This window comes from Panthera uncia, chromosome D4, assembly GCF_023721935.1.
Source record: "Panthera uncia isolate 11264 chromosome D4, Puncia_PCG_1.0, whole genome shotgun sequence".
In the NCBI taxonomy this organism is placed as follows: Eukaryota; Metazoa; Chordata; class Mammalia; order Carnivora; family Felidae; genus Panthera; species Panthera uncia.
Genome location: NC_064807.1, coordinates 14,797,271 through 14,811,477, shown reverse-complemented (window position 1 = coordinate 14,811,477; position 14,207 = coordinate 14,797,271). Strand labels below are relative to the sequence as shown.

Below are 14,207 nucleotides of genomic sequence, written 5' to 3'. Positions count from 1 at the left end.
GATCGATTCATTGACTTTGGGCTACGAAGGTGTTACACAATATGCATTACAGCAGCAAGGCCCTGCCAACTCAAACATACTGAATCAGAACCTTTTCATTCAGTGAACTTGTATTTCATGTTTGTGATACAATAGAGAATCTGGGAGAGTTATTTTCTCTACCCCCCAAAATGCTATCAAGGAAGAGGGGAAGTGCAGAATCAGATTTGCAAACGGTAAACAAATAGGAAAAATAAACCATAACAAAACAGATGCATACGGATAACCAGTTTCTCCACATCAATTCAGCCCTCCACTGATTTTTTGCATTTATTTGCATATAATTTTTGCGTGTGTTGACAAATATTTGTCTTATTAGAACTGCCGTTCTTGCATACCATGGGAAAGAACAAAGTAAAACACCATTCAATCCAGGACGCATTTATTGTGTCCCTATAATATACATAGTAGAGTAGCTTTGCTTGTTTCAAAGAAGACTTGAGCCACGTGCTGTACTCAATTAAAATTATGTAAGATATTAACATACTTATTACGGTTGCTGCTATATATCTGGTTCCCAGGTTACGGTATTATAATTAGATTCACAGCCTTAGGATTTGCACTCAGCCTCTGTGGAATGGTAGCCCCCAACTCCCAATACTTAGGTCAGTGATGAACACTGATCTTTGCCTCCCCTGATTTCCATTTCCCAGAAAATTCTCATAACACTCCGAAGGACCCCTCTTCCTTTAGTTTTAATATATGCTTTATAGAAACATAATACAGGAGTTTAAGTTTTAAGAGAAAACTCAGTCGCTTTTCTCCCATCTGGGGAGGAGATAAAGAATAAGTTGACTTCGGGCTGAGCTAACTAGAGAATCCAGCAAAAGTGAAAGAGTAGTTTAGGCTTGAATGAGCAAACTGTGATTTTTGTTTCCTATCCTGTGATTATGGTCGTTGTTAATGAAACCATGTTTTGGTTAGTGGTTGAAGGTTTAAGCTCTTTCAGTAATAGACTATATGGTTTGGTATATGTGAGTTGCATAAGATTTGGCCGAAGAGTAGGAGCTGAACAAAAATTCATGTTGTTTCACCTAATTTGACTGATTGTGAAAAGATCTAAGTCCAATAGATTTCAGTTGGCGGTACACTGATAGCTAAGACAAATAATTATAATTATTATCCATTGTTGCTTTACTCATTTATCCAGTAGAACAAGTATTGGTTTCTTGGGTTTACTGTTTAGGTAGTGATTTGGATGATGAAGAAAACAAGAGAGAGAATATAACACATTCCTAAAGGTAAAAGAAACTCAAAGTTAGTAACTTGCTACGCAACGGTAAGTCTTGGAAGTCTAATTCCAACACCAAGAAAATAAATATTGCCTTATTTATCTGTGCTCCATTTTGTTCCAAAGGGAATTTAACCCATGACCATTGCCTGTCCTTACCTGCCATCCCAGGACCTACCATTTTGATTCCTAAATTTTAAAATACAAAATAAAATCTTGATTGGGGATAGTTTGTAGGGGAATAAAACTACAATACCATGTAAAACATTTAGTTTTCACCTGCTACTCTGATTTATTTCATTCATTTTCTTTTTACGGTATAGATATTTGGACCAGTGCAGCAAATCATGAAATTTAAATCTTTAGATGAAGTGATCAAGAGAGCAAACAATACCCTTTATGGCTTATCAGCAGGGATCTTTACCAAAGATGTGGATAAAGCCATAACAGTCTCCTCTGCTCTGCAGGCTGGGACAGTGTGGTAAGTCAAATCTACATCATCTTGCCTTTTCACTGTTAAGTGCATTAACATGTTACTTTGAATGTTTTTGTTTCTCTATTTACTTATTTATTTTTGAGGTATTCACATTATATTAGTTTCAGGCATACGACACAATAATTTGATATTTGTATCCACTGCAAAGTGATCACCACAATAACCTAGTTATCGTCAGTCACTATACAAAATTAATTTTTTTTTTTTTTTTGTGGTGAGAACTTTTAAGATTTACTGTCTTGGCAACTTTACCAAATATACAATACAAAGTTATGAACTAGAGTTGCCATGTTGTATATCATATCCCCATGAATTATTTATTTTATGCCTGGAAGTTTGTACATCTTGACCCCCCTTCACATATATCTTCCACGCCCCAAACCCCTGCCCTTCTGGCAACCACCAGTATCTATAAGTCTTCTTTTGTTTGGATTTTTTAAAGTTCCAAATGTAAGTGAAATCTTACAGTATTTGTTTTTTCTCAGATTTATTTTACTTAGTATAATACCTTCAAGGTCCATCCGTGTTGTCACCAATGGCACAATCCCCTTTTTTTATGGCTAAGTAGTACTCCATTTTATATACGTATACATCTTTATCCAGTCACCTGTTGACCGGGACTTAGGTTGTTTCTATATCTTAGCTATTGCAAATAATGTTGCAATGAACATAGGGGCACATACGTCTTTTCGAACTAGTATTTTTATTTTCTTTAGATAAATACCCGGCAGTAGAGTTGCTGGATCATATGGTAGTTCTATTTTCAATCTTTTGAGGAATCTCTCTGCTGTTTTCCATAGTGGCTCCACCAATTCACATCCTCGCCAAAAGCACAAGAGAGTTCCCTTTTCTTCACATCCTCACCAATACTGTTATTTCTTATCGTTTTTGAAACTAGTCATTCTAACAGGTGTGAGGCAATATCTCCAGCGGTTTTGATTTGCATTCCCCTGATAATTAGGGACGTTGAGCCTCTTTTCATGTGTCTGTTGTCCATCTACATACCTTCTTTGGAAAAATGTCTAGTTAGATCATCTACCCCATTTTTTTTCTGGACTGTCTGGTTTTTGATTGTTTGTTGCATGAGTTCTTTATGTGTTTTGGATGTCAATCTCTTATTAGATAGATGATCTGAAAATACTTTCTCCCATTCGTTGGACTTTCCTTTTGTTTCCTTTCATTTGGTTTCCTTTGCGACCCTTGAGTCTTTTATGTTGCTGTAGTCCCCACTTGTTTACTTTCGCTTTTGTTGACTTTGCTTGTAGAGTCAGATTCAAAAATTTGTTGCCAAGACTGAAGTAGCTTACTGCTTATGTTTTTTTCTAATATTTTTATGGTTTCAAGTCTTAATTTAAGTCTTCAATTTATTTTGAGTTATTTTTTGTGTATGGTGCCCAACAGTGGCCTAGAGCCAGTATTTTGCATGTATTTCTCAACAACACTGATTGAAGAGACTGTCCTTTTCCCATTGTCCGTTCTTGCCTCATTTGCGATAAATCAATTCAGTATACATGCATGGGCTTATTTGGGGGTTTTCTATTCTGTTCCATTGATCTGTGTGTCTGTTTTTATGCCAATACCATACTGTTTTAATTATTATTGCTTTGTAGTATAGTTTGAAATTGAGGAGACTAATGTCTCCAGATTTGTTTTCCTTTTTCAAGATTGCTTTGGCTTTTAAGGATCTTTTGTGGTTCCACACAAATTTTAGAATTGTTTGTTCTGTATCTGTGAAAAATGTCATGGACATGTTGACAGGAATTGTATTAAATCTGTAGATCGCTTATGGGAGTATGGACATTTTAACAATAGTAATTCTTACAATTCATGAGCACAGAATATCTTTCCATTTATTTATGTCTTCTATTTCTTTCATCAGGGTTTTATAGTTTTCAGTACACAGGTCTTTTACTTCCTTAGTTAAATTTCTTCCTAGGTATTTTTCTTTATCATACAATTATAAATGGTATTTTTTCTTAATTTCTCTTTTTTTGATACTTCATTTTTAATGTATAGAAACGCAACTGATTTTTATAAAGTCTTTTCATGAAGTCTATAAGGTTTTCGATGTATAAAATCATGTCATCTGCAAGTAGTGACAGTTTTACATCTTCCTTTCCTATTTGGATAGCTTTTCTTTCCTTTTCTTCCTAATCACTCAGGTAAGGGCTTCCAATATTATGTTGAAGAAAAGTGATAAGAGTGGATATCCTTGTCTTGTTCTTGATCTTAAAGGAAAAACTTTCAGCTTTTCACCATTGAGTATGATGTTAGCTGTGGGTTTGTCATATATGGCTTTTATCACATTGAGCTATATTCCCTCTATCCTCACTTTTTGAGAGTTTTTATCATTAATGGATGTTGAATTTTGTCAAAATTTTTATGCATCTATTGAGCTTATCATATGATTTTTACCCTTCATTTTGTTAATGTGGTGTATCATGATGATTGATTGGCAGATATTGAACCATCCTTGCATCCATGGAATAAATCCCACTTGATCATGGTGTATGATTCTTTTAATGCTAATGCAAACGTTGAATTTGGTTTGCTAATATTTTGTTGGAGATTTTGCATCTATGTTCATCAGGGATATTGGCCTATAATTTTCTATTCGTTTTCTTTTTTTTTTTTTTTTGGTGGTGTCCTTGTCTGGTTTTGGTGTCAGGGTAGTGGTGGCCTAATAAAATAGTTTGTCTTTAAGTTTTTGAAAGAGTTTGAGAATGATAGATATTAAGTCTTTGAAAGTATTGTAGAATTCACCAGTAAAGTCGTCTGGTCCTGAAATATGTTTATTGGGAATTTTTTAAAAACTGATTTAATTTCCTCATTAATAATTGGTCTATTCAGATTTTCTATTCTTCATGATTCAATCTTGAAAAACTCTGATTTATATTTTTTGGAATTTATGTATTTCTTCTAAGTAGTCCAATTTATTGGTGTATAATTCATGGTATTTTCTTATGATCTTTTTTATTTCTGTGGTACTGGATGTAACTTTTCTTCTTTCATTTCTGATTTTATTTTTTAAATCTCTCTCTTTTGCTCTTGGTGAGTCTTGGTAAAATTTATCAATTGGTTTATCTTTTTAAAGAACATGCTCTTGGGGCACCTGCATGGCTCAGTCAGTTAAGCATCTGACTCTTAATTTTGGCTCAGGTCAAGGTCTCACAGTCCTGATTTCAAGCCCAACTTGGGGCTCTGCACTAAGGGTGGATCCTGTTTGGGATTCCGCACCCCATCCTCCCTCGTCCCCTTCCCCACTCTCACACACAGGCTCTCTCTCTCTCTCTCTCAAAATAAATAAATAAACATTTTTTAAAAAATAACATGCTCTTAATTTTATAGATCTTTTCTACCATTTTTCCAGTCTCTATTTCATTTATTTCCACTATGATCTTTATTATTTCCTTCCTTCTACCAACTTTAGGCTTCATTTTTCCTTTTTTTTTTTTTTTCGGTTTCTTTAAGTGTAAAGTTAGGTTATTTACATATGCATCCATGAAAAAAGGTAAGTTCAGGATGCTCTTATACTACTGTTTTGAATTGCCCCTAACTTGAATTTTTTCAGACTCATTTTTTTATTTTTTTTTCCTAGACTCACCTGTCTTATTAGACAAGCAGTTGCTGCCTTAAAAACCAAACCACACCAAAAACAAACAAAACAATATGAAACAAAATAACAAAAATCAAATTTGTTTTAAAATTTTTTTTTTAATTTTTAAAAACCTGCTATATTGGAAGAACTTCGGAAGGGTATTTTCTGTCTGGCCTCCTAAATAGCTCCCCTAAAATATTTCATTGTCTGGCTAATATAGTATAAGTGTTACTAATTTCTAGGTAGTTGGCACTATGCTATACACAAAGGAGATGAAAGTTCTGCTTTCATCAAGTTAATTAAATGCTAGGACAATATTTATTCAATGTCCCTATGTCAGAAAACATTTAAATCTTATTTCAGTTTCTTTTTCTAAGATTATTAGAAATGTCTGAAGGTCTTAATTTGGGAAAACATAGTGAATTTTGAGGAACGTGTCTATTCCTTTTTAACTGATTTAGACCCATTTTGAGAGAAAAAGAGAGAGAGAGCTGCACAAGTGGGAGAGAGAGAGAGAGAGAGAGAGAGAGAGAGAGAGAAACACAGAATCCGAAGCAGGCTCCAGGCTCTGAGCTGTCAGCACAGAGCCAGACGCAGGGCTCAAATCCATGGACGTGAGATCATGACCTGAGCTGAAGTCGGATGCTTACCCAACTAAGCCACCCAGGTGCCCTGTGATTTATATTATATCTTTATTTATATCTCCGAATTTTATACTTTAAGCCTATGCCTCACAAACTGCTACACTTCTGTCCAGCCCCCAATCTCTGGACGGCTTTTTTGGTAATTCCCCCCTCCCCAAACCTCACTTTGTTCCCTCAGTCTTGTCAACATTCAAAGTTTTATTTTCTTTCCTGATGATAAGTCACATCTACTCAGGTTAAAAATCCACTGGACATTGAAAGGTATTTATCTTTAAGAGACAGCCAAGCAGTCCTTGCCTCTCTCCGTAGCTCTGAAATCTTTTTTCCTAATCAAAGAGAGTCACCATTAATTAATACACTCTATGCTAGGCATTATTCTGCATTCCTTATGTTCATTATCTCGTTTCACCTTACAACAACTGTGCAATTGTTAATCTGTGTAATTTGTGCAATTTGTCAATGAAAAAACTGAAGTTTAGTGAAGTTCAGCCATTGATCAAAGCTAACACAATAAATGGCAGCCGAGATGCAGACCTATTTCAAGACTCTAAAGTAGTGATTCTCAACCCAGCTGTACATTAGTCATCTGGGGAGCTTTAAAAATAATAAACTGATCCGGCGTGGGGTGGTGCGCATAAAATCCATCAATTATATCAATCTCTGTGATTCAATATGGATTTTTATTTAAAGAGTATTTTTCAAAGCTCCCATGTGATTCTAGGACTGGGACTAGGACTGAGAAATTGCTCAAAAAGCCTGATTCTTTCTATAATGGGATGTTTTCTTTCAGAGGCTTAAAGTCAAGCAATAATCAGTCAGGATAGTGATTACAGTGGGATTTTCCTACGATAAAATTATTTGTAGGATTCAGCATTCCTAATGCATGTATGAATATTATCTCCAGTCACTAAAAACTTACTCAGTACCAAGCATTCTAAGAAGCATATTTGATGCATCATCTTACTTATACCTTGAAATAACCCAATTAAATATTGTCACTTCCGTTGTACAGAGAGAAAGCATATATTTAGAGAAGCCAGACACCTTTCCCAGTGCCAACTGGGTACTAAGGGGCAAAGCCAGGATTTGTGGGCTTGGAACCTCCCTTCTTTAAAACAAGAAAGGACTGTGGAAGGAGAACCAATTGGCCAGGCTGATTGTTTTGAACTGCAGTTTTCTCCAACTGGATATTTCTTAGTTCTCCATTTACTTAAACTAAAATAGTTTCATTTCCAGTATAGGGTCAAAAGACTAAACTCATTTTCGGCACCTTTCAACAAAGACAAGTTTCAGGTTTTTGACTTTGGAATGCTATGTGCCTGCTGGATCAAGAAGCTTAGGACATCATTCTGCCCAGTGGCATGGAAATCCCCAGTCAGGAATTCCTCTGCTATTAAAACAGAGGCATATTCTTACTGCTACTTATTCTAGAGCATAATTCTAGTTCTGGCATTGTCCCAGACATAGTTTTCACATGGTGTATTCAAGATAACTACTGAATCCCAGGGTTGCTGGGATTTTACCCATAATTTCAGAGTAGGGATCTTATTTTGCAGTTTAAAGGGCAATTAAACAAAACTGAGACAAGTTGTCTTTTGAAAGCATACATTTTTTTAAGGAACTATGCTCCAGAAGGAGAGACTTGGATGAGAATCTGTAGTCCAGTGAGAATATGGAGCTCTGGGAATCGGGATTGTAAATGCTTTACTGAGGAAATTTGTGGATATTATTTCAGGATCAAATTAGTAACGAAACTTCATGCGTAATACAATGTATTTAGAAGTCACATTGTTGTTTGCCTATTATAATAACATCAAAGGAGAGGAAATACTTTAAAAATATTGTTTCTCCTTTAAATAGTATATTTTTCCTCATATATAATGAGAATCATATAGGTAATTAAATTTTGCTGTTGACTTTGGCCACCAGGAAATTTAAACAAATTGTTCATGTCCTGCGAAACTACATTCTAACCTTTCCTCCTTGTCTTGACTTTCTACTGTAACTTTTTTTTTAATTCTAATTATTCATGTTTTTGTAACTATATTTGTTCATACAAGCATCTTTAAACATTTTATGAAATACGGCAAGGAAAAAACAAATTAATAGTGAAATCCAACTCCTGCCAAGGCCTGTTGTATGAAAGCAATTAATGAAAAAAGGAAACTGAGGAATGTGATACATGTTACAATTGCAAAAGATAACTGATTCTAGCCTGTTAAGTACACAGTCCTCAAGAGAATTATAAAGGTTATGAATATAGGCAGTAAAGAATATCCACCCACCAGACTCCATTCTCTGGCAAACCATATCCTTTCTCCTATGCTATGTTGGCTATCCTATTATCATTCAAAATGGCTCTCTACACACAGAGCTGTACCATTGTATTTCTTTCTAGGCAGTACTTACCCATATACTTATACTTCTGCATTCTAATTTATAGTACTGCTTTTTTGTTAAATAACAATAAGTATGTAACATTGAAATTAACAAGGTTGTTAAAGAGCTTTCTGAATTTCTAAAATTCCAAATTTAGGAGTTATTTCATAGGTTATGTATGATCTACATAGACTTCTTTTTTTCCTCAGGGTGAATTGCTATAGCGTGGTATCTGCCCAGTGCCCCTTTGGTGGTTTCAAGATGTCTGGAAATGGAAGAGAACTGTAAGAACCACTTTCTATTAAGACAAATGTTTACCTTGATAAAAATGGTTGTCACTCAATGGAATTAATCCATAGTTGCTATTTGAATTAAAACCTACCTCTGTTCTTCCCTGGAAATTCCTACTGTCAAATAGCTTTTAAAAGCTGGATTTAGCCCGTGAGTGCAAAAAAGTGATGGCATAGGGGAAATATAACATATTAAGCTCCTACTATTCATAAGGGACCATGCTAAGCACTTTACCTTAGTTATTGAAATAATGCCAACTTTTACGATTTCTTCCTGTATATAAGAATGTAATCCATCTGGGAAACATTTCCACAAAGGAGGTAGAAACTACAAATTGGTGACTGTGAGAAGTGTGAATATATAAGAACACTCCAGTCATTTAAATATGCCTCTTAAACAAGTAAATCATGTGACTTTATCTCAAAAAGCTTTTCAGCGTAAGAAGAGTGATTCTCACGTGTTGAAATATTTTTGATGTGGAATCTAAAATTTTAAATTACCTCAATTAATTATCTTTTTGTACTAAAATATAAGCTGAAAGGGAAATTTAATAAGGAAAACATGTTTTATAGTCATGACTATGCTCAGAATATATATACAAAATCATTTACAAGCCTTTAGTTGCTTTAGAAACTTGGGTGTATAGACTTTTTATAATGTGCATATACACGTGTATACACAGAAAGGGGTGACAAAATGTTTGGTTGATTTTATTCAAACAATTCTAACCATTTTATTTCTTAAACATTTCTTGTATTTATCAACACATTTTAAAAGTCATGCGGCAAAAAGACACATCATATACAAACCCTATGGAATCAAACATAGTTAAAGCTGTTCATTCTGTAAATAGCAAGAGCAAATGAGTCTCAGTTTCTAAAGGTCATGAATGCATTAGGTAGCCATCTACTTTGTCATTTGAATAAATCAGCGAAATTGAAATGACGCAATCTCCTTGGAGAACCAATAAAAAAGAAGGATGATAAAATGATCCATCTTTCTCCTCAATACACATTTGTTAAGTACTTGCCCAGGAGCCCCAGAAACATGATACCACATCCCATCCTCCACATAATTGTGGCGGCAGGAGGAATATGTCAAAAGATAAGTAGTGCAAAATAACCTATACACAACATGAAGTAAATAGTCATAAACTGTGAGTTCATAAGTCATGAGGTAGAAGAGTAGATAAAATGCAGAGCACACAGCACTGAAGGACAGAAAACCTGGGCACCACCAGAATATAACATCTGTGGCATGGCTCTATCTTCCACAATTTTCATCCATCAGGTAAAATCAGCAATTGTGGGTGGGGATAGGAATGGGAGAATGATGTAGAAGGTCTACGAGCTCCTTTCCATACTTAAGATTCTATAGTATTAACCCCTGTGATAACTCAGTGGATAAGAACTTACTGGCAGTTGACCCTACAGAAAATACAGGACTCGATCTAGGGCAGGAAACAAATGTAGGATGTCAGTAAGCAGAGAAGAGAGCATTCTTGATCACAACGTTACATGTGACACGTGGAGGGGTTTGTGAATTTGGATGGCTGGCGAGGATTTCTGGAGTTGGAGAGTATGATACCAGAGTTAAATAGGATACAGATTAAGAAGTCTTGGCTTACATTTCATTAGTAGAGCAGTGAAAAGCCATGGCTATCTGTAGAATGGTGTTGGGGAGGTGGAATGACAAAGGATCAACATATAAAGGGAACATGGCCCTGTAGAGGAAGCTTAATTGGACACTAAGCGACCTGCACTTGTATCCCAACTCCACCTTTTGCTGGCCATGCAGCCTGTTTCACGTTGTCCAACTTTGGAGCCTCCATTTCCTCTTATTCAAAATGGCAATGTTAGCAAGCCTCTTGAGATAGTCGTTTGAGAGTGAAATGACACACCCTGTGCCTGTTCGCCAGCATTCTGTCACAAGGTGAGGACTCGGCAAATGGTTCCTTCCTTCCTTGGTTTCTTTTCTTTACAGTATTCATTATCAGAGAGTCCCTTGGCAGAACCATTTTGTACAAAAAGCTGTAACAAAGGTTAGATTATTTTGAAGGGCGGAGTTCGTGGCTGGCCCAGCTACCTAAGACATTTCCCTAGGAATATTGAAGATAAAACTATCAAAGGGGACAAAATAACGAAGAAGGACCAAATAGGTCAATTTTGTTGATTATAGTTTGGTCCAACTTTATGGTTGAGGCATACAGAAATCAAATAAGGGAGGGCATGGAATGTCGGAATTAAACTTCAGTAATTTCTTAAAATTCTGGGAAATGAATACAGATAATTCCTTTTCACATCTGTATAAATATAAATAAAAGAGTTAGTCTGTCATTTTTTCCTTCAAAAATTCCGGTTGAGGATGCTGTTAATTTCTACTTGAAACCAAATTTGGTGAACTTAATAAACAAGTCATTTGCTACAAGATGTTTAAAGAGAATTACTGAAGCAATAACCTCACACGACTCCTAAGGGCTCAGTTACAATTTATCCTCAAAGATAGGAAGGTATAATTGATCAGTTGGGAACAAATTCCTTAGAGAGCCAAAAATAGTGGTACACAGACCTCAGTGTGGTGGTAATAGGAAGGGCCCAAACCAGGCTTTGGGTCTCAGATCATGGTGCTGGCCCTGCAATGAGTCAAGTGGTAGACATTCCTTCCTGTGTGTAATTGTACTAATTTTCACTTCAGTTAACGTAAGTCACTTGTGACTTTACTAGTATATCATTGCAAACTCCATTGGTTCTCGGCACCTCACAAGCTCTTTCTTTCCTCCTGTCCCTTGGAGAAAAGGGAAGCATGAAATTGTTGTGAACCACTGGGCTTACAAACCAAGCTCGCAGGAATATTTTTTGTTTGATTATGTTCACCAAGTCAGTCTAACAAACATTACCTCTGTGCTTACTTAAGTAGTGCCAGGCTCAGTTCTGGGTACAGAGTGAAAAAAAAAAAAACAAAACAACAGATGTAGCTTATTTACTAGTACCTTATTACTACAGTGTGGACCTTGGGTGAGAAGCAAGGTTATCATGTGTAAGTTTGTTGGAAATACTACTACTGAAACAGAATCAGCATTTTAATAAGGTCCCAGGTGATTGGTACATTGAGGAATTTAGCACAAAACTAGTAGCTCATAGACTGGCAAGATAACGAGAAATGCAAACAGATGTTTTTGTGTTATATTATAGACAGGAATGTCTACGTATTGGAATACTCCGGAGTGGGACTTAGTTCAACCTGAGTATGACAATAATGACACTTAGTACTCTCCTGAGAGTTTCAAGTGTCCCTGTAACAAAATACAATGGAAAGCCTATTGGCAGAAATCATGGGTTAATTTATCTAACTTTGTGAGACAAAATACTTACTAAAATATTATCCCTTAATGGGTTTCAGACAACTGAGGCTAAGCCCTTTAATTACTTTGAAGAACATGTTCATTGAAGCTTTTAGAAGGTATTTTCAGAAGCTTAATTGCCCAGGAAAATAATCAGTGTAAGAAGATTAGGTTACCCAAGAGAAAAAGATGTCTTCTACATACCTGTCTACCTCACCAGATGGGAGGGGTAGAAAAGGATCAAGATCATTTTCTTCTGCAAGCCTGCATGTGCCTGAGTGTTATAATTTTAAGAGTGTTCCTATGTACATGCGATGTAGTCCTATCATCAAAATAATCCAGAGAATAAGGAAGCTCAATGCTTTTCGTTATTTCTTCAGCAGAGGGTAAATCACAGTTTCCAAAATGGGTAGGAACTCTCAATGAACCCAATAATAGGGTACCAGGATCCTAATTGATTAACTCAGGTTAATTCTTGGTCATTTGGTTTGGATTTAAGAGTTATAGAAGCAAATGGCAGTGGTTGTCTGAATAGAAAAACCCCAAACCCACAAGCAGCCCAAAGGTCTGAAATTGGGCCAATGAACCCTGTCTTCTCTCCCTTCAAAACAAAACAGAAAGAAAGAAGAAAGAAAGAAAGAAAGAAAGAAAGAAAGAAAGAAGGGAGGGAGAGAGGGAGGAAGGGAGGAAGGAAGGAAGGAAGGAAGGGAGGGAGGAAGAAAAACTGTAACAATAAAAGTCAGGATTTGTTTTGTTTTCCCAAAAGTCAAGAGATACTGTTAATACTACTGCTAGAGAATATTTTGTGTCAAACCGTATCAGGGCACTTTAGAATGAAAATAGAAGTCTGGCCATTTTTTGGCCCCTTATCACTTCCAGGCCAATCACACACAGTAAAAACACTAAGCTAAGCTGTACTTGAATTTACAGTTTTACTCCACTACTCAAGTGATTGTATATTACTACTTCTCCTCTTGTACTAATATGTCTTGTTTATTTGAACCTAAACTAGAAATGATACAATTCTTCTTGGACTGAACCGTCTTTTTTTGTGTGGTGACTGTTTGTTTATAGTCAAATAGAACAATGTCAAAACTGGACAATTTCTGTGCAAATCAACAGAATGTACACGGTCATTTAAAATGCAAAAAAAAAAAAAATTGAAAATTTGCCCCACAAGGGGATTTATGTGAGACCAGATATCTTATGGGTGGCTGGCTGGCTACTATTTGAAATGCTTCTGTACACAGAAAATATTTTCCATTGTCCCTAACCAGATAGGCAAGAACAAATGTGTACCAAATCATGGACTAGTACAATTGTACTGCTGTGCTAAATTCTGTGGGTTTTCCCCCTGTCTAGGGGAGAATATGGTCTCCACGAATACACAGAGGTCAAGGCGGTCACAATGAAAATTTCTCAGAAGAACTCATAAAGAAACTACAAGAGTGGAGCAAAGAATCCTCAGTGGATAAGCATCTCCTCCAGTCGCTAATATATCGTAGTGGGTTTTAAATATAAAACTGTTCTTTTCTTGATTTTGTTTTAAAACGTAAGCTAATCGTATTAGCATTAAGATTATACATAGAAAACTTGACATGTAGCTTATTCTGAAAGAATCCTTTTTCTTCTGATATGTGACCCCCAAGTCCTATTGGTAATAAAAAGGATGGATTTGAGGCAAGATCTCTCTAAGCTCTGTGATAGTTACGTGCTTCTCTTTGTAGCTACTTGTCCAGAATAATCATGTTATAGAAGAGGACCAGTTGCCATGTAGCTTCTTTCTCTAATGACCCCTTAAAGTCCTCAACACACCCTTGAACTGCAGAGTAGATGTGTTCTGTTCCCAATAGTTTTGACGTCACTGGAGTTTGTTGAAATGTTTCCTAGAATGTCATGTCTGCTTGTCAAATGAAGTCCTGCTTGAAATACTTAGCTGTAATCTAAACGTAAAGCTTAATAAAAACAACCTTGCATGATTTTTGTCAAGTTTGGATTTTTTAAGTAGAAGTTTTGGTTATGGGGATTTACTCTACTCTCCCTGTCATTCAAAAGCAATGTTAAATTGGGCACAAATATGTATTTAAGAAGAAAAGTCAAAACCACTCATTCTCAAATAGGTAAAGAAAGAGATTTTCTTTTCTAGAGGAATTCTTGAAATCAATAGTAAACATTTAAAGTAAATGGCT

The 14,207-nt window shown here is 35.8% G+C and overlaps 1 protein-coding gene across 1 annotated transcript in view; it reads left to right on the top strand.

The window, feature by feature from the left end:
• Positions 1-13,997, top strand: part of ALDH1A1 (aldehyde dehydrogenase 1 family member A1) — a 58,796-nt gene extending 44,799 nt beyond the window's left edge. The window contains exons 11-13 of the mRNA XM_049647313.1: positions 1,594-1,751; positions 8,597-8,671; positions 13,381-13,997. Coding sequence (XP_049503270.1) covers positions 1,594-1,751; positions 8,597-8,671; positions 13,381-13,453 — 306 coding nt within the window. The 3' untranslated portion in view covers positions 13,454-13,997. The remainder of the gene's footprint in view (positions 1-1,593; positions 1,752-8,596; positions 8,672-13,380) is intronic.
• Positions 13,998-14,207: the final 210 nt, after the last annotated feature.